At 40.4% G+C, this 21,565-nt stretch overlaps 1 protein-coding gene across 13 annotated transcripts in view; it reads right to left on the reverse strand.

Annotated features, from left to right (window-relative positions):
- Positions 1–21,565, reverse strand: part of CACNB2 (calcium voltage-gated channel auxiliary subunit beta 2) — a 374,475-nt gene that overhangs the window by 18,254 nt on the left and 334,656 nt on the right. For 8 of the 13 annotated variants that reach the window (XM_072825623.1, XM_072825625.1, XM_072825632.1 and 5 more), the window contains 4 exons: positions 18,024–18,100; positions 12,545–12,678; positions 8,518–8,598; positions 7,985–8,043 (listed from right to left, as the gene is read on the reverse strand). In XM_072825623.1, the coding sequence (XP_072681724.1) occupies positions 7,985–8,043; positions 8,518–8,598; positions 12,545–12,678; positions 18,024–18,100 (351 nt within the window). Of the gene's footprint in view, positions 1–7,984; positions 8,044–8,517; positions 8,599–11,867; positions 11,930–12,379; positions 12,400–12,544; positions 12,679–18,023; positions 18,101–21,565 lie in introns of all 13 variants that reach the window. The other 5 variants (XM_072825626.1, XM_072825634.1, XM_072825635.1 and 2 more) reach the window with 2 other exon arrangements.

A 21,565-nucleotide genomic window follows, 5' to 3' on the forward strand; every position in this document is an offset into this window, starting at 1 on the left:
AACGAAAAAAAAAAAAAAAGCCAGAATTAAGAGTCTTGATTTTCCAAGGTTCAGCACAGAGGTTGAGAGTTCTATTATCGGGACATAGTCTTATAAATTTCGTGACATGGGGGACAAAGGAAAAAAGGTCCTAAAGATCAGAAATGGAAGTGTTCTGTGCTTCTCAACAATGGAAGCCAGAAGATAATGGGGCAGAAAGCTCTCAAAAAAAAATTTTTTTAAGATTTTATTTATTTATTTGAAAGAGCACAGAGGGAGAAAGGGAAAATCGGACTTCCTACTGAGCAGAGAACCTGACGCGGAACTCAATCCCAGGACCCTGGGATCATGACCTGAGCCAAAAGCAGATGCTTAACGGACTGAGCCACTCAGCATCCCAAAAGTTTTCAAAATTCTAAGGGGAAATTATTCCCATCAGAATTCTGTAGCCATTTTAACGTTCAATTACATGGAAGGGTTGATGAGAGATACTTTTAGACATTCAGGGTCTCACAAAATTACGTACTTTTCTGGGGAAACAACCAGAGGATGTTGTTAATTGAAGTGATAAGGAAAACCCTAGATCAACAGATCTAAGGAAAGGGGGCTCCAACCCAAGAGGAAGGCTAAAGGAATCTCCTGAGTAATGGTGAAGGATGTCCCAAAATCACAAATGTACGCCCAGCAAAGAGAGAACCGTCCAGATTGCACATGGCAGCATGCTTCCAGAGGTTCAAGAAGACGAAACTGAGTGGCTGCAGGATGCATTTCCATATACTGTGAGGAGGTCCAGACAACTGGGGAGTCCAGGACTGAATCAGTGCCAAATACACAGGAAGTTAAGGACGATAAAAAGTAAAATTACTTAACTCACAGAAACACAGAAGAAAAAGTGATTATAGTATATAGTGTGGCTCATTTGAACATTATCCACATGGTCATAATACCTACTAAAAACTGGAGCCAGCTGAAAGGAGGATTTAAATGTTGGGAGTGCAGGCTGAGATGTGTGCAGGCCGGGACAGACAGGAAGATGATGCGTGAGAGCTAAATATCCTGTGAGGTAGGAAGCCAGTAGCCACTGCCTAACACCGATAACTCAAGTAGCAAATCAGGCATGTTATTGGGAAGCAAGGAGTAAATAACCAAAAGATAGAGCTAAAACAGTTCAGAGTGGCTGCCATCTGAAGAGCAGGGCATTTAGTAAGTGTGGGAAGGGACACTGGCTTTTACAGAGAAATCTGTGTTCATCTATACCCCATAGAATTCATTCTTTCCAGAACTTGGACCAGTTAATAGAATTCTCTATCTGTAATCACAGTCATGATAGAAAATAGTTCCATACCCCGACCCACAAAATTCCCTTGTGCTGCCCTCTTAGTTGTCAGTCTGCCCCTCTTCCCTACCCCTGGCACCCACAGAACTGGGTTTTTTTTTTTTTTTTTTGGTCCCTAAAGCTTTCCCTTTCCCCAAATATTACTGCAGCCTTTTGAATGGAGCTTCTTTCACTTTCCATAATGCACGTGAGATTCATCTGTATTGTTGTATGTTTCCATTTCTTCTTACTGCCAGTGGGGCTGCTGTTTTTTTAAAAAAAATAAGCATATGATTTTTGAGCTTTTTGTACTTATTTTTTTTTAAATTTTTTTTTAAAATTTATTTATGATAGTCACACAGAATGAGAGAGAGAGGCAGAGACACAGGCAGAGGGAGAAGCAGGCTCCATGCACCGGGAGCCCGACGTGGGATTCGATCCCGGGTCTCCAGGATCACGCCCTGCGCCAAAGGCAGGCGCTAAACCGCTGCGCCACCCAGGGATCCCCTAGCTTTTTGTACTTGGATGAAAATTTTATTCAATGTGTTAAAAGCAAGGAGACACTAAAACACTGATCTAAACATTTTCATTATTATTTCAAAATGCATTCACAAGTGAAATCAGGCTATAGGTGAAACACACAATGCTTGGTCATTGTTCAAGATGTTTGTATTTAAGGGCACCTGGGTGTCTCAGTGGTTAAGCGTCTGTTGGTATCAGCTTAGGTTGTGATCTTGGGGTCCTGAGATAAAGTTCTGCATCGGGCTCTGCATGGAGACCACTTGGGTTTCTTTCTCTCTCTCTTCACCCCTCTGTCTCCATCTTTTTTTAAAAAAAGTTATTTATTTGGGGGTGGGTCTAGCAGTTAGGGTCGTACCATCTGGGAAGCTCCAGCTATAAAGGAGGTAACAGTACTCCCTTCACATGGAGCAACTGTGGCACCATGAAGGGAGACATTCATTCAACACTGATTTATCGAGTGCCTACTATGTGCTAATCATTGGGGTGCTATTAAGAAACCCAAATTCTCATGGAAGAGAGAGTGAGTGGAAGGAAGTAGACAGATGTCTGATGTCAGGTGGTCATAAATACCATTAAAAAATAATGCAGGGTAATGAGGACACAGATGGGGTGAGGCAGAGGGTACATGCTTGGTGTTCAAGGAACACCTTTCAGAAAAGTTGACCTGTAGTCAGAGGTGAGGGAAGTGAGGGGATGAGCCATATGGGTAGTGTGGGCATGGTGTTCTAGGCAGGGGGCAGAGTCAGCACCTGAAGCGCCGGGCATTACACTAGCAGAGCTATGTGGGGCCCAGCTTCTCCTGATGACCACAGTGTAGGTGTGTCCTTCTACATGGGGAACTGACCCAGCAGCAGGACAGGATTTTCTATAATAATACATCCTCCCTCTCCCACCTGCTTGGGCCTTTCTGCACATGGTACTGCTCAGCTGAGAATCCACTGACCTGCTTCTGTGGTTAGCTTCGTAGGCTGTGTGAAGTTGGGTCACTATCCTATTTCAACTCCTAAAGTTATGCTTTGGGAATTGTCACTACTTGGGGTTCTGCCAAAAAGGAGACCTTGAAAACTGTAAGGGCAAAATTCGGGGGACAGTTCAGAGTAGTGGTTCTTAGCCCTCATGGGATACCAAAATTGCCACCATGTAAACTTCTAAAGGTACATTAGGTCCTCCCTTAGGGATTTGGTTTCAGTTGGCCACAGGTGGAACATAAGCCCTTATTTGGTTGGTATTTTATTTTTAACATGCTGCAGATGATTTTAATATGCAGCCAGGCTAGATAACCACCAGTTTAGAAGAAGTTGTCTCACATCTAAGCAAATTATCTACACAACAAAACTAAGTGATGTACAGTTGCCCAGGATTATTGATTTCCAGTAAGATTCCTTTGCAGAAGATTCACCAGTGTATACATCCCTACAATTCAGTTCGCATTCCAGACACTTCAGTGCTGACAGCTGACATTTTCAAAGTCACTGGGGAGGAAAACCCAATTCATCACTGGTGGTAGCTTTCCTCTTTGTCCTCTATTTCCTTGTTAATTTACCTGTCAATGTCCTACAAGGATGAATCCGCAGATTGCTTTGTTTACATGACACAGTTGGTTAGGATGGATCGGATTTTAAATGGGCTACTCTATGCCACACAACAGAAAGAGGATAATGATTTATCATCTATTCTTTGACCTGACACACTTAAATGCTATTTAACAGCCAAGATCACAATTCTGACAACTCTCCAGGGCTTCAACAAATGAACTTAACTAGGTTTGAGAACAGAAAAGAATTCCTATCAAGAATCTTTCCATCACCAGCACTTCCTTTCATATATCTTTCCCCCATGGGCTTCAAGTTTTTAAAAAATAAATTTAGTTTATTTAATAGATAATTAAGGAGTAATTTATTTTTCCATTTTAAAATTACAAGTGCATGGAGGTACCTGATACTTTCGATAAGTTTTCTCCCCCCTACTGCTACCAAAACTAAAGACATTTAATGACCCAGGTACTCTAGATGTCTTGCCAGAGGTTAAAAAATTAAATTTTACATGGAATTTTCCAAGTGTTTGTTAGAGACCCTCTTCATTCCTTTAAAGATCTTTAATTGGTGATTCCCAAGCCTAGAATGTTGAACTTGAGCTCTATGAGTCAAATGAGCCAAGACTGCTCCATTAATAAAGCCATGTGAAAATTACTTCTGGCCAGAAAGAACAGACTGATACAACATTCAAATATTTTGCTCATTTGTTTCTTAAATGAAATCAATCTGAATGGGCTAATATGTTAGAGCACGGGTTCAAGCTATGCCCTATGGCTGGAATCTCTCTTCCAAATTCAGAACTTACTAGGTTTAAAGAGTAAGGAAATGCCATCGCATTTTTCCATCTTTGGCATTTTGGAACAGGCAGTGGGTTAAGTCAGTCATGGAAAGCACAGTGCTTTGTCTAGCAATTTCCTGGGTGTGCATGCTCAAGAAGACAATCCCAAATTAGGATAAGTGACAGAGCCAAGCATAGAGAACTGAAAGGTAAATAAGCCTGATTGGGGGAGGATGCTTTTTTTTTTTTTTTTTTTACTTGGCCAGTGCCAGACTGCCTTGGACCACACCAAAGGTGGTGTTTTCCTGGCACAAACTAAAAAATATTTCAAGTTATGAAAAACAAAATTGAATTAGGAACATTTGATAAGGTGGACCTTGATTATAGTTTCTACTTCCTTTTCTGTCTCTTTCAGTCCTTTGCTTGTCTTGCTGTCCCTGCCTCCCCTGCTGAAAGTCGGTATCAATTACAAATGACCGTAAGAGCAGGTGCAGTCAAGGAAGCAAGGGGTATACTAAGAAACTTAAAAGACAATAAAAAAAAAAAAAGAAAAAAAAAAAAGAAACTTAAAAGAACACAAACCCACAGATACTATCTATTGTAAGAAGGACAGGGACATAGAGGAGAGGCACCAAATTTGTCTTGTTAAAAATACATAAATACAGGGATGTCTGGGTGGCTCAGTCAGTTAAGTGTCTACCTTCCGCTCAGGTTGTGATCTCAGGGTCCTGGATCGAGCCCCGCCTCTCCTTCCCTTCTACTTCTCTGCCTGCTTATGTGTATGTTCCCTCTCTCTCTCTCAAATAAATAAATATAATCTTTTAAAAAATACAGAAATGTAAACTAGCCCTGTATGTTCCTAGGTCCCCTGAAATCTACTCTTCGCTTAAATTTCAGTTTCCATTTTAGACTCCTATTGTGTCATTGATGCTTCGGGAACTGGCTTAACTCTGACCACAGATTCTTTGACTCAAGTCTTCCTTCCAGCTAACTAGAAGTGAGCTCCATGAAGCCCAAGCCCTCATCTGACTTTGTTCCTCACAATGTCCAGCACACAGAGTATGTTCAGTAAAATTTGTTGAAGCAGACTGAGTGGGGAAGGGAAGAGAGGACAAAGATTATGTCCAAGACGATGAACATGGTACACCAGATACGGCCCTGGCTCTGTTACCAGTCACTCCTTGTCTAGAGACTTGAGTTGAAGACCTCTAGGAAGCTTGCCTTCCACATGATGCTCTGGCAAACCTTGGTGCCTTCACCCACTTAACACCCTCTACTGGACAGGCCTTTCTCTTTCTAATTTGAGTTAGTGAAATCTTAGTTACCATTTAAAAACCCTTTCCTAGATGTTGAACATTCCTGTCTGCATCAATCCCTCCTCCCCTTATAATCTGTATACCTTGGACATGCACATGCTGAGCTGCCCCTTCATCTATTTCGTATTTTACTGCTCAAGGCTTCGGTTTATGGTTGACATCTAAGGTCTACAAAGACAGTGAGTGGCTTCAACATCTCTGCATTTCTCTAGCAGGACATATATGGAAAACATTCATTCAACATTCACCCATGTGCCCTTTACACTGAGCTCAGTCCCAGGCATTAAGAACACAACGGTTCACAGAATAGATTCAACAAACAAACAAAAGCCAAAAATCTGCCCTCATGGGTTGATAGTCTAACTATAGGACAATGGCAGCAAACAAAATTAATAAATAAAATATACAAAAGAATTATGGGAAAAGTCAAGGAAAGGAGAGAGAGAGAGAGAGAGAGAGAGAGAGAGAGAGAGAGAAAGAGTGTGTGTGTGTAGTGTGCACATATACCAAGGAGAGTATTTGAGGGAAAAGTGTACTTAGCAAAGGAAAATGTAAGTGCAAAGGTCCTGAGGTGGGCATGTATCTGGATGTCTAGAACACTCATGGAACAAGGAAGTCAGTGTAGCAGGAGCAGAATGAGAATGTAAGAGATGGTGTCAAAAGTAAGGAGCGGGGTGGGATTGTGGATGGTCAGACCAGAGAGGGTCTTAAAGGCCGCTATGAGGACTTTGATTTTTACTCAGTGAAAAGAGAAGCTATTGGATGGATCTGAACAAAGCAGGTATAAGACCCACTCACAGTTTAACAGAGTTGTTCTGGCTGCCGAATTGAGAAGAGAGGTTAAGGAAGCAATAACAGAAGCAAAGATACAAGTTAGGAAGCTATTTATGATGATAATCCAGGGAGGGGTGCCTGTGTCTTAGGCCAAAAGGATCGCAGAAGATGTGTGAGAAGTCATCAGATTCTTGATAGATTTTGAAGATACAGACAACGGCATTTGGAGGCAGGATACAAGAGAAAAAGACAGTTAAGAATGATTCAGTGAGGGATACCTGGGTGGCTCAGTGGTTGAGCATCTGCCTTTGACTCAGGGTATGATTCCAGGGTCCTGGGATCGAGTCCTACATTGGGTTCCCCAAGGGGAGTCTGCTTCTCCCTCTGCCTATGTCTCTGCCTCTCTCTCATAAATAAATAAAATTTTTAAAAATTAAAAAAAAAAAAATAATGATTCAGTGATCTGGGGCAGATGGGTCTTGGGTCCGAAAGACAAAGCAGGTGTATTTGAGGTGTGGGATATTATGAAAGGAGCAGGTTTTTGGGAGAAGTTGGGAAGTTTGAGAAGTCTATTAGACACCTTGGCAGTGATACTGAATAGGCAGTTGGATATATGGATCTGGAGTTCAGAGCACAGACCTGCAAAGGAATGCTATTTACAAGTCTAACATCAAATGAAACCACTCACGGAATGAGTGTAACTTGAAGAGAGAAGACCAAAGGACTTAGCCGTGGCTGCTCCAAGATGTCTAGTTGCAGAGGAAGAACCAGCCAAGGAGAAAAAGGAGACAAAGTGAGATCAAAGAAAAACCAGGAAAGCGTACTTGCAGAGATCACACACATAAAGTATTTAAAAGAGGATGAAGCAGTCCAACACGTCCATTAAGAGGAGGACTGAGGATTCACCCATGGATTTGGTAATGGGAAGGTCACTGCTCATCTGATAGGACTAGTTTTGGTTGAGTGATGGATGAGTAACTGGAGACCACATCAGTACAAGGAGAACAAGTAGGTACCACATTTTGAGGGAGTTCTGCTGTAAAGAAAAGGAGAAAATGTAATAGCAGAGGGGAATATGGTTCAAACTTCATTGAGAAGGGAGAAATAACTACATTTTTAGGTGCTGAGGGAGATTCCATTAGAATGAGAAGTAGTGATGAGGAGAAAGGCAAGGGTTTTACAGTTGTGTTGAGATGGGGAATGGGATCTAGTGCCCAAGTGGGTGGGATGGCCATCGCTCGGAACAGAGTAGAAGCAGAGCATCCAGGCAAACATGCAAGTTGGGCTCGGTGTGGTGGTGGGACAATCTTTTGAAAGTTCTCCTCTGTTTGCTTCTACTGTGTCTGTGGAAGCAAGTTCATTGGGGAGGGAGAGGAGATGGGGTTTTGGGGCTTGGTGAGAAAGGAAATGGTACAGAAGTCTTGAAGAGTAGAAAAGTGAATAGAAGAGAGCTATTAAATATTATTTCTGGGCAGCATTAAGAGCCAGCTAATGATAAATTTAGGGTGATACAGGTCAGTGGGGATGTGGCCAGGTTCCCCTCACAGAGGCAGGTGCAGGAACAGAGAGCTGCTTATCTAGGACTGAGGATGTGCTGAGCAAAACCGACAAATATTTACTGAATCAGATTGAGCTGAATGAAACTTACTGCCCATCACCATACAGACTTTGGAGAGTAGTTTTCTCTGTGATCACCTGCCTGTCCCACCCGGCTTTTGTCATCTTCAAGAAGAAATCCACAAAACCAGTATTCTGAAATACTCACCGCCCTTCAAATCTGTGTTTTAAAAAATCAAACAACGCTTTCTGCATCATATCTGTGACCTGCAATTGAGCAAGCAATACATTAAGATAAAATGAAAATAGTACTAATTACAACAATTATATTCCTAAGATTGTTTAAAAACCTGGGCTTCCCATTTGGACAGCACTGCACATATGACATTTTTTTTTTTTCACATTTTTCTGCTGCAGAGTTCTGATACAATGACAATTAAAAAGGCCAAGTTCCCCAAATTTATCCTGATGTTTTAGTGATGATACACTGACATTGCAAGTGTTTTCAGGCACTCTCCATTTGATACCATTTCCCCAGACTGAGTAAGAAGCTAGCAAAACCTCCAAAGCAACAGCTATAAAAACAGAACACAACAGGAAGAGATATATACCACAACCTGGAAAAAACATGCTTCCCTGCTAGAAGTCTTTAAGCTCTAAATTCAAGAGGGAGGTGGGGGTCACAGAGCAGTTCAGCAAGCGAAGGTCAAGTATAGGGGGCTCCAGAGGGCAGCCGCTTACCTCGTACCCCTTCAGAGAAGGGCCCACCAAGACCACTGGCCGCATGGAAGGTACCACATCATAAGGAGGAGTGTGCTCTGTCTGCAGAAAGAGAGGGGAGGACTTCAGATGGTTGACAGGCAGGGGAACTTAAATATTTTAAGTATAAATTATTCTTTCTGAACTCTGTAATAGGAGGCACTGGCTTTCCAGACCTTTCCTTTTTTTTTTTTTTTTTAATATACATTTTTTTTTATTACTTGCCTCTTTCTTCAATAAACTCAAACAAAGATTGGTGGGCTTATTTTCCTAAAGTTCTCAAGGTACCGAATTGTTTACAGTTTTCTTGCTCTCCTCAAGAAATACTACTGACATATTAGTTCCTAAAGCAGGAAGTGCTGCTTTTGAACAAAAACTAGGTGAAAGAACAGAAACATGCCTCATGCAGAATAGATGCTTTAGGCTTTACTGGAAGTTAACACGGCTTTCAAATGCATTTGAGAGTTTTCTGAAGACTTGAACGATCAGGCCTATCGTGGTTAAGTACGGAGAAAAGAAAGGTCTTAGCTAGCTTTGCATCTTAGAGGTTTGTCTTACCTGGATAAAGCCTAATTTTGAAACATTATAAAGTTCATTACCAAATACTTGAAAATCCCTGCATTACTGTGAGAGTTTAAGGCTAACAGGCATGCTTGTTCCAGCAAGCAGTAATTAAGGTCACTAGCACAGGTTAGTGATTCATGTTTTTGAATTTCTGGTCTCTAGACCTTGAAACGTGGAAACTTGAAATATAAGGTTTATGTGTCTTGGAAGGAAGGTGGTTAATGTGTGATAGCATATTCAAGCACGCTACAGGGGCCTCACAGGTTTGCTATCAACTTGCACATCTAATATGCTTCCCTAGAGTGGTTTAGGTAATGTCTCTGTTATATAACTAATTCATGCCTTTCCAGGATAATTCCTCTCCTTTTTGGAAGAGCAGAGGGAGGAGCTAAATTTTGCAGCAATTTCTAAAATTTCGCAAAATTTTCAGCTTAGCTGCTTCACATAAAATGGTCAAAATAAGTTTTTTTTTTTTTTTTTTTCAAAAAATTCAGGTAACAACAGCTAATCTGCTTGATTACATCAAAACCAGCTATTTCCAAAGCAGAAAATGCTACAGGGACTCAAAATGACTTTTTTTTATTGCAGAAGAGAGAGACAGGCCTTAAACACGGAGGTAAACAAATCAGTGTCATGTGAATCTTTCGGCATTAAGGAGTGTCTAAAAAAGATATATTTTTAGAATCACAGAGACAAAAAAAAGTTTTTTAACTATTTTAAGAAATTGCAAAACTAACGTGCGAATGTGAACTTCTGCATCAGCCTGTTGCCCAAGAACATTCTACTGTTGCTTAAAATTGCCCATTACAGGGCACCTGGGCGGCTCAGTCAGCTGAGCTTCTGACTCTTGGTTTTGACTCAGGTCATGATCTCAGGGTGAGGAGACTGAGAGCCCTGCCTGGGGGTCTGTGCTCAGCGCTGAATCAGCTTGAGATTCTCTCTCTCTCCCTCTGCCCCTCCCTGCTGCTTGTGCTCGCTCGCTCTCACTCTCTCAAATCAATAAATCTTTTTAAAAAATTGCCCATTACAAACTTTATGACTTTGATCGAATTTAACTTGCTTCGGGGCGGGGAGTTAAAAAGCATTTCAGCTTCAATAGTTTCCATGTTGAGATTTCGTCTAGAGTAGCAGACAAATATATTTATGGGGGGTGAAAATAATGCTGTGACCGTGCTGTCAAATTTTAGTCCTTCAGATTTTACCTAGTGTTCAAACTTAATTTTAATAGACACAAGAAAGGTAAAATACATTTTCAAACAGGGAAAAAAACAAAACAAAACAAAACAAGACAAACATAATACAGTAACAGCACAGAGGCCACAAGCACCAGTCTAAAAGCAGCCTAAAACATGGAAAACAGCCTCATCCGTGAATCTCGGGTTGTCTTGTTGGTTTTGAGCTCTACATTGAAGTTCACCACATAATCAATAACAGAAGAATGAATACCAGTGCCGAAGGCATCATAAGCATATTTGTCATGACAGTGATTCCATCTGGGATCATACTGAGAATGTTTAGAAGCCAAGTCCTTATAGCTATTCAGTATAAGAATACCTTTTCCATTGTTGGAATTGGGAATATGAATTGCATAGCTACCAAGAAATTTTATTTTGAGTCTGTAAGTATTAAGTGGCCCAGTATTTTGGAGGTCTTTGGTTCCTTCAATCTCTGGCTGCCAACTAGCGAAGCATTACCCATGCTGGTCATCAATCAGCTTCTTATTCAATAGGGTAGCTACAGAAATTACCTTATTTGATGGAATATTGGTACTTTATGCCCTAAGGATACCGACACCATCATTTTTACCTACTCTTTCCTGCTAGCCTTATTTGTTCCAATTCTTTAGCTGAAAAATCACAATCAACATTTTTCAAGGTTGAGAATTTAAGACTAAGCAAACTTTGAAAATATATCTCGACTAACATGGTTTCAGTTCATGTCACTGCTCTATAAAATTCAGAGTGTCTGAGGGATGCTGATTTTCTAGGCATCCGCACTAGGAAGACTGTCTGTCACTTGGCTGCAAGGTTTAGCTGCGCCGAGAAGGTAGGACCAGAGAGAAGGGCCCACTGTGAGGGTTTGCATCAAGCAGGGGCTGTCTGTGTTAACACACACACAAAAAAATCCAGGTTTTCATTTTTGTCTGGAGCGCCGAGGTCTTCCATTATAAAAGTAATCCTCATTTATTTAAAAACAAAACAAAACAACAAACTTTACAGTGCAGTCTCTGACATCTCATGGATAATTTTAGAGTTCCTCCATGTGGCAAAATGCTTGTGTGCAGGGGAAGAGAACCAAGGACACAGAGTTTGGGACAGAGGCGGCTTTCCTCCACACACGTCACGAGATGTCCGCATGGTTTGTGCAGGACACATGGCTCAATAGTAGGAAGTAGGATTCCAGAAGACAGCACAGTTGGCTGTGCAAAGTGGTGTGTCAAAAGAAAGGAAGGAATGGAAATTGTGTGTGTGTGTGTGTGTGTGTGTGTTGGGGCGGTGGGGAAGAGGTGATGTCCTTAAAAAATAATGCTTTCAAGCTACAAAACGTGTGAAAAGAAACAGATTTTGTTTGGAGTAAAGGGAGCTCTGGAATACTCTGGTTTGCAGTCAGGGGACAAGGAGCATCACCGTGTAGCATCTTGCCTGGCCAGTGGCAAAGGCTCTACGCATGGCCACTGCCCCATTATCTGACAGGTGAGGTCCTGCAACCTGACTGAGAAGGCAAGAACAGGGGGAGAGTACTTATAGAGGACAAGAGGAGAAACTCACAGTAAACCGCCAAAACAAGCCTGCAGTTTTCCAATGGTCTTGCTCATCGGCAGATTTTGCACCTAGTGGATTAGAAGTTTAAATACTGACTAAATTAAAAATTGAATAATTTCTTTTAGTACAAGCTATGTATCTGGATAGCATAAATCAGAATCTAATAATGGTTTTAATATGATTGATATAAGTTAAATTTCTGGAAAAAAAGAAAGAGACAAAGACAGAATAAGCATGCACAGTAGAGGTGCATTATTTGGAGCTGTCAGCGTTTGACATCTCAGAATGTTGGAACAGATTCCCTTGGTGGTAGATATTTATTCCATCAAAAAGGATAAGTACTGTAATCTTGCTTTAACAAGGTCACTCACTGAATTTAGTAGGTTTGAAAGGACTCAATTAGCTGTTTGAGAGGTTCTCTTCTTGGGATAGGAATGACTGCATTTAAATGAAACTGGGATTTAATGCTAATGATGCCAGTGGCAGGATAAACACAGCTTATGTCAATGTAAACTTACCGATTTCTGCTTCTGCTTAGCTACAGCAGCATGGAAAAGAAACAAAGAATAACACAGCATGCACGTTATTGGCTTATCAAAGGACGCAGACAGTCAACAGGACCAGAAATGTGACGCAGTGCAGGTGAGCAGGTGGACAGATGGGAGTTTGGAAGTTATTGTTACCTTCTTAAAGAAGGGTATTCTTTTCTCTTTGGAGTGGGGTGACGTTACACTGTTTGCACTGGGTTTAGGGGAGCGGTGGTTTGCTGGAATATCATTTTCTTCTGCATCTAAGCCAGTAGCATCTATGTCTATAGCTATATACAGACAAACAATTCAAAAATCATCAGGTAGACAGGAGAGGAAAAACAGGTTATAAAAAAAAAAAATAAAACGAAAGCAAACAAAACTAACCATAGTAAAAGATCTATCATGAGTGCTGAGCATCATCAACAAAGTAAAATGTAAAGTAAGACACGTTAAGAACGCAATGTCATCAAACCTAACAAAACCCAAAGATTTCCCCTCAGGGTAACTGCTTGCTTGCACAAATGAGCTGCCTGCTAGACCTCCTGGGTAATATTTTAGAGAAACATTTTTAATGTGTAGTTTCAAATACAGTACTGGTATTTTTCCACGTCACCTGTAGATGAATATGGTTCAGAACATCCGGCTTCGCGCCTTATGGGATCATCAGTCACCTTTTCAATAATAAGCAACTACATTGGAAACCTTATAACAACATGCCTCAGATTTCTTATTTTGCTTGTTTTTGTGTGAAAATAAGGGCAATGTGAAAAGCTTCATGAAAAACACAACAGGCATTTGAGGAAAAGCGAGAATAGAAAAATCTTAAATTCAGGGACGCCTGGGTGGCTCAGCGGTTGAGCATCTGCCTTTGGCTCAGGGCGTGATCCCGGGGTCCTGGGATCGAGTCCTGCATCAGGCTTCCTGCATTGAGCCTGCATCTCCCTCTGCCTGTGTCTCTGCCTCTTTCTCTGTGTGTCTTGTGAATGAATACATTTTAAAAATCTTAAAAAAAAGAGAAAAATCTTAAATTCAGGCAACCTAAAGGAGTCCTACACAAGGCAAAGGATTCAGGGAGGCTTCCAGGATGGGCCAGATTAAAACGACTCCAAGGGGCACCTGGGTGGCTCAGTTGCTTAAGCATCTGCCTTCAGCTCAGGTCATGATCCCAGGGTCCTGGGATCAAGGGAGCCTTGCATCAGGTTCCTGCTCAGCGGGGAGTCTGCTTCCCCCTCTCCCTCTGTGTGCTTTCTCTCTCTTAAATAAATAAAATCTTAAAAAAATAATAAAATGATTTCAAGATGGTATGTACCCTGTCTGGCAGGCCTGACTGAAAACTAATTATAGAGCACCGGACCTCATGATCTCCAAATGAAATGAGTCTTATAAAATGACCTGATAAGAGACTTCTGACGATTTCTATAAAGCGCTTCTAGAAATGCATTTAACATGAGAGACAGAGTGGAAGGACACAGAGAGGCCAGAAAGCATGGCACGGGTCCCCTCGTCTGGAGAATGAGAGGTTTAGGCCTGGGGTTCAACATGCTTTCACTTTTAAAATCTTTTGTCTGGAAAACTGGAGCACTGAAAGATTCAGTGTTAAATAAAAAAACAACAACAACAAAAAGATCCAGCATCTCATTCCAAAGTTGATAAAATGCTTCCACGTGCAATGACTACAGAATTTCATCAGCTGCAGAATCGGAACTGGAAAGTATTTTGAGGATCACTTTCAACCCTCTTATTTTTAAAAGACTAAAATGATAAGACTCTTAAAGAGTTTAAGGGACTTGGCAGAGCCAGGACTCAGAGGCGAGGCTCTGGGTCTGTGCGCCCCTGGCCCATGCCTGCACCCTGCTGCCTGTTGGGGGGGCGCTCTCAATGCAGGCACCCTCCCTTCCTCAGCTCCCCGGGCTTTCCAGGTGGGGGTCCTCACTTTCCGGATTCAGGAAGGGACCAGAGGTGAGCTCCGGAGAGAATTATTCTATGGTTTAGATGAGTCCTGGAAAAGAGAGTCTACTCAATCTAACAAATAAACCCCCACAGCACATTCAGATAAGGAGCATCTGGAAGGAACGGTTTGGTGTCACTAAGCAGCTAGCATTCCTGCCACCCACGGGGGAACATGGGGGTTCACACACAGGCAGCCGCTGCTAACCTCTTCCAATCGTGGCAGATCACCTGACAGCCATCACATTTTTTTTTTTTCCAATTTGGAAATTATTACGGATATTGGGTGACTCAGCCTTTTTGAAAACTAGGATCTCTCGTTCAATTGTTCCTTTGGTTCATCTGATGAGGTCGACGATGCGTGATGGAGTGGGACTCCCCAGCACCGTTTGCACCACATTGCACGTATTAAGGGCCGCTTGCAGAGCAAGCAGGGAGGACTCCCTCTCCAGTGAAAGGAGTAACAGACCGAGTTAATTCCAGGTATTTAGTGAGACTTACCTAGTAAATAAGTCTTTCTCCTTATACCGCCCACACATATTGATGCACTGCAAGGCTCAGTACGTGGTGTGCGACAGAAACACTGTAAGTTGAGGCTGACTTTTACATAACCCTGTAATGCTCTTCCCTAAATCCTAACTTGGGAAGAATGCTGTTAGTGTCTGCCTGGATACTATGGAGAGGATCCAGGTCAGTTTTCTCACTATCTCTAGATCTACCTTAACCAAGTCAGATCGGTTTCTCTTCTGGTGGTAAATTCCCATCTACTTTTACCTTTCTCCTCTTTTCTTGGGCTTATAAAGGCCTTCAAGGGATGGTAACTTCCTGAAAGCCTCTCCGAAACAGGATTCCTGCAGGCGTGTTAGTTGACAGGACGCTGGCAAAGTTCATGCATGAGATTTTATGATCTGGCCATTCAGTCTGGTCTGCTGTGACCAGTGGGTGGATTTTTGAAATATTTTTTCTAAGTAAAAGTGGAAATGCATACAAAGTTTAGCTGTAATATTGCCCAGATGTTTGGCAACCCACACGTAGCCTGAGAGCCCAAGTCAGGTTTGAAATTTACCTATATTTGGATGCAAGGGCTCAAAATCCCAAATTGAGAACTTTCTAATTTATTAGTTCTGACTTTTGGTTAACTTAAATTTAAAAGCATCTGGGCTTATTCCCAAACACAGGGAATTCTAAAACATTTGGCCACTTTCAAAACACATTAAAGAAATTTACTAAGACAGTTAAGAAGCATGTTCAACTCTTTTTCATAGTTCCATATACTTTATTAGACTCAGATGGTTACCCCTTTTTTGTTTCATACTTGTATCTGCAGACCTTGGCAAATATTAGTATTTACTTGGGAAAAACTACTTTCATAAATATTAAAATAGTTTATTTTCTTAGTCCTCAACAGAATGATGTTTCTTTACTTTCTTTCCTTTTTTTTTATTTTATTTTATTTTATTTTATTTTATTTTTTATTTTATTTTATTTTTTTTGGTGGAGAGCCTTGGAAACATTTTTTGAGACCTAAATTGTAACTTCATCTTAGACACTTAGGTCCAGTTGAGTGGCATGCTGGGGTGACCTGTGTGGGTACGCACATGTAGGTACGGGGAATGTGTTGTGTAACTGGCTACTACCCCATTACCCAGATGCGAGGTGGAAATTTCTCCTTTTCCAAATCCTTGAGAACTTCCAAGTATATTTGCTTTAGGCAAACACTTATATTCTTCGGTCCAGCAATGGGTGAGGTGAATGTAGATGGGGCCTCTGGGGGATACAGGTGAAAGTTACATGTCTAGGCCAATCCACACTGGATTGGTTAGGCAGTTTACCCTGGAAGGTGGGGTGGGGGAAACTTCTCTGTAGAAATTTTCTAGATTTTTCCTTTAAAGAAGTTGAGGTATTAATATGAAAATTATAGCAGGTTCCCAATGTGCCTACTGCAAATTTCGTAGCTGGCAAATGTCTCCAGTCATTAAGTGACAAGTGTTTTCTGTTCTTGGTATCAGAAAAGTTATTCCAAAGTCCTGTATCTATATAACACTTGCATCAAGTTTTAAATCATCCTTACTTTATTGTAGTAAATTAAACTTTAATTTTAGTAGTGACAAACATCTGTCTACAAAAATGAAATATTATTTTTACAAACACACTAACTTACTCTTCAGAATGCATGTGGCCTGCTCTCCTGATATTACCAAAACCATGAGACGGCTACAGTATGGTTTAAAGAAATGGAAGAATTTTCCTGGTCTACAGGAGTGGCGCTGACATCTACGGATGGAGCCGCAGATGTCAGCAGATGAGCCCTCTCACTATATGATGTAACATTTCCCCATTTCAGGAACCTGGTGACAGTCCTCTCGAGTTTCTGAGGCAGTTTTTAAGATACATACAAAGGGTACAGCTTTAGATCATAATCTCTGTAACTTCACATGTTTGAGAAAGAGCGGAGATAAGCCTGTGCATTCACTAAACAGCTCCCCTCCCACTGATGGAGGGAAGACATACGCCTCACATAAGACATAAGCCCTAAAAGGGCTTCCATCTCCATTTCAAACATACTATTTTACTTAATTTGGGGCAACTCAGAATTACTGCAAGCTGTACATACATGGTTTTTGGAATCAATATGCATCCTAAAATGATTTATTTCTTATTGTGCTCAGATCTTGCACTTAAAAAGTTCTATCATTTTTATTAAGAAGCCTTCAACTGGTCTCTAAAAGCTGCCAACATTCAGGAATGAGGCATCATCAAGAGTAATAGGAGAATCCTGTTTTTAAGACAATTAGTTAGGGTGCAACTACTCCCCTAACTTGTCCACAGACACACACTCTACACAATTCCAGCTTTCTCAAAATCACACAAAGAATCATTTTGCTCCAGTACTCTGATGGGGAGTCCTTGCAATCTTATTCTGACTCAACTGCTTCTCTTAGCAAACTAAGATTCTGGTGATCATGGGCTTTCTGCAATTCTATCAATTAATCTCCAATTTATATACAACTCCAAGTTCTACACAGATTGGTAGAGTTGCCAGATTTAACAAAGAAAAATATAGCCAAGTTTGAGTTTCAGATATTTTTTCTTACTGTAAATATTTCTCATACAGTACTTATATGAAAAAAAGTATTCATTCTTTATCTGAAATTCAAATTTTGCTTACCGTAGTGCCCTTCTCCACTGCCTTGGAAAGAAAACAGGAGTCCCTCTTCCTACAAGGGATTCTCTTTTTTCAATACTTCTACTCATCTCTGACACCCTCCACAGAGTCTTTGGGGTAAAACTCAGGTTAGGCCAGTCACTCCATCATCACTTTATTCTCGTTTTCCTACCTTTCAAAAACTTTTATCTTTCTTCTGTCTTTATTTAACTTTGAGGCTTGATGCTGTGCTGGGCACCAGAGTGGGAGGTGTGTAGGCATAAAAAGTTAAATACACTTATCACTTTGGTCATCTAAACAACTTACAGGGAACACACAGACGTACTTCCTTTTTTCAAAGCCCTGAAAAAAAATTCCCCGTGTTGTTTCTTACTCCACGTAAGCATTCCTATTTCTGATCGCTTTTGATCCTTCTAGGGTTCACACACTGAACCTGTGTATGTAGATTCACACAACTAGGTGAGATTGAGGAAAGCATGAAATGCAGAATGTGTCATTCTGCACTCATTTCCTACTTACCGGATGATGGCGGTGTAGATTTTCTGGAGCTAGGTACTATGTCACCCAAACTGGATGATGAATTTCCTCCTGATTTACTGGAGTAAAGCAAAAATTTATATTACACTTGACACTTATTTCAGATATTAAAACATTTGTATTGCTCAATAAACATGATTAGTCATTGTGTTTTTTACTGAATTTTAAATTTGCCTTTCCTACAAGGAGACAAATAGTAATTTCCCAGTGGAGATTCCTGGAGTACTTGAAACAGCCATGTAATAGTCTCTGTTTCAAATTCAAGGTTTAATTTTAAAAGGCCCTGGGAGAATGGAAGAGAACTAGGGTAATTTCTGCAGCCCTCACATTCTCTACCAGCATCACAGAGAGACAGCAGCAGAGATTTCCTTTGCTTCTTAGGTCAGAGAGCCTCTGAAATAATGCAGAGAACCTTAAGGTTAATGACAAGACTTATGGTTTTCTTCTTGTTTGGTTCTCTTCTTCTTTTTTTTTTTTTTTTTTTTGGTTCTCTTCTTTGTCTTAGCTTGGTTACTTCTAGTGTGTTAAGACTGAAAGTACTGAAGCTTTTTGAGCAGCCTATAAAAGAAAAACACAGCAATACTAAACTTGCTAACCTTTACGAGATACACAAAGGAACATGACAGTGTGACATGATTTAACCCTCCGACAGCATTTAGCATTTGGAACATGTCTCAAGCATGACCAACATGGAGGATTCAACTTTGTTCATTGAGGTACAATTTGAAGAGCATGTACATTGGGACCAGTAAATCCTAAAATTTGATATGTAATATACCAGTGTTTTAGAAACTTTAGACTTAACATCAGAACCAGAGCATTTATGCTTTTACCAGCATCCTGGCACGCTAAATGTCCTATGACTAAAAGGCCCCCCCTTCACAGATGAGGACAATGGAAAGAAGTAGCGAGTGATAGGCAATTTTGGCAAGACAGTCTTACTGTCTAACATTTTTATTATCAGAGCCAACCCTGGGTCCAATTGAATCTGCTACAGTGTCTATGCACCAAAGGGCAATGTTTAAGTTACATAAATATTAATATGAAAAAATAAATTCCCGAAAACACCAGTAACCAGGCTGAATTGTATTGCTACTATTCTGGCATTTTAATGTGTAAAACAGACCAACATTAAAAACTTACAGCAGCTAGAAGGAGGCCTCTGTATCTTTTTGAAGTTCTTAAGAGATACTCCAGTACATTTAACAAGGATACCAGACAGTATGTAAAATTAATAAAAAGTGGTATTTACAGAAGCAACTTCTGATTGTTTTATAAGAATATCCATTACCAGGACCTACACATTTTCTTCCAGAAGTTCTTTGTGTGTTTGGTTTTTATTTTTACTTCTTTCACAGTACCAAGTCTAACTTCAGTTCAAGCATGGCTCTGTTGAATTTTAATAAAAGTCAAAGTATTATTTGAATTGTGTAAAAATTTCAAGGAACACCGCAAATAGTCAAAATGTTCAAAATGCAAATTTGCCCTTAACTTTTAATTCTAGACAAATGCCACATTCCTGAGCTCTGCCCCAAATTATTGCCTTTGATTTCTGTCAATTTTTATAATTTAAAAATCAGAGTTCTTGAGATCCCTGGCTGGCACAGCGGTTTAGCGACTGCCTTTGGCCCAGGGTGCGATCCTGGAGACCCGGGATCGAATCCCACTTCGGGCTCCCGGTGCATGGAGCCTGCTTCTCCCTCTGCCTGTGTCTCTGCCTCTCTCTCTCTCTCTCTCTCTCTCTCTGTGTGACTATCATAAATAAATAAAAATTAAAAAAAAACTTAGAAAAAATCAGAGTTCTTACGTACTCTGAATTCTAGTTATGTACTCAAAACTGTATTTTGAACGCTAGAAGACAAATGTAAAAATCTCTGAAAACAAGTAAAAATACCTTCATGTACTGAAGCAAAAGCTTAGGTAAAAAGGACAAAATAAAATCAAGAAAATCAAAAGAGAAGAATATATAGTTGTAGGAAAGGCAACCTAGCTCCCTAGAATAAATTATGAGATGCTACTCCCCAAAGTATTAGTCTTTTAAGGAAAAAAAATGAAATAGCAAAACAATCTATCTAATATAGTAAATAATAGCAATGGCAATATTAATATGTTTTGTCCTTACTGTCCCAGGCCCTCACTATATGATGTACAGAGTAGTGCTGTAGTCTGTCTGAGGTCAGGCTACAGTCACATCTATCGAGTTTTCATCAGGGTTCTACTGCCTAGTAGTAGTGCAAACTTGGTCAAGTTCCCTACCTTTTGTTGCCTCATCTATGAGGTGGAGGCTCTGATACTTATTGTTTCCGCAGATCCTTATAAAGCTGAGCTGATGACTCACATCAGACCAGGGATGCCCACTTGGGAGGCAGAGGACGACCATGGGCTTCCTTAACAATTTTGGCCAAAAGCTCTCCCTTCCTACTCTTTGAGAAATAGTTTTCCTTTCTTGGTTTGTACATGAATAAGCAGAGAAAGATGTACAAGTTTATCTCTGCAAAAACCCATCCCAAATTTTCCATAATCCATTCTATAAAACACTATTGCAAAAGACATGAACCAAGAAAAATTTAAGATAATTTTCGTATATACATGGAAAATATCCCCATCCCACTAACCTAGATTCATAGGATACATTAACATATTAAAGGCTCAGAAAAATCCTTAAGGTAATTAATTTCCTATTACCTAGTACTGTCCTAAACTTATTTGACCACGAAAACTCTTGAAAATGCTGAATTACCCCAACAAATGAAGTCAATACAAATGCCCCCTATATGAGATAACCTCAAACCTCAATGAACTATATATATCACCAAACTGAAACCAGCAATATCTATACCCTATAAAAATTTTCCACATTATAAAATTTTGTTAGCTAATATTAAGATACCAGTATCAATCCAGAGAATAGAAGAATACACACTAAAGCCAGTAGAACACTGGAAATTGTATGAATAGAATCAGATCTTCAACATCCTACAAGTAAGATGTGCATGCTTTGTTGGTCTCCTCGCATCTACTTCTATATGACTGAATGCATCTCACAATCTGAGAGCCGCCCATCAGCCAGGGATTAACGAAAGCCAAATATGGATAGAGGTCACCAAAAAGGGAAGAATACCATCTGAACTAAGAGAGCCTGACAGTTACAAAATACTAAAGAAGATGGGTGTTCCAAACCAAAAAGGATCGTCTGTTTTACTTGTTTGCAGGTGCTTGACACACACAAAAATTCTTCTAATGCTAAAATTTTACCATTGACAAAGGATTTTGCAGCATTATAGAAACAAATAAAATCTAAGCTAGGAAAAATAGAAGCCCGGCTATTCACATTAGCGAAAAGATTTGCCCAAATCACATCCCTCCCCACAGGGCAAAGCAGGCCATGTTCTGGGACTGGCCTGTTCAATTTCAGATTCACTCCAGGTCGGAGTAGCTCTTCCAGTGATTCTCTTATGAGGGGGGGCCACAACTTTAAGAATCCTAGGATGGTTTATCCAGCCCCAGATTATTGCATAATTCAT

This window comes from Canis lupus, chromosome 5 (genome assembly GCF_048164855.1).
Source record: "Canis lupus baileyi chromosome 5, mCanLup2.hap1, whole genome shotgun sequence".
Lineage (NCBI taxonomy): Eukaryota > Metazoa > Chordata > Mammalia > Carnivora > Canidae > Canis > Canis lupus.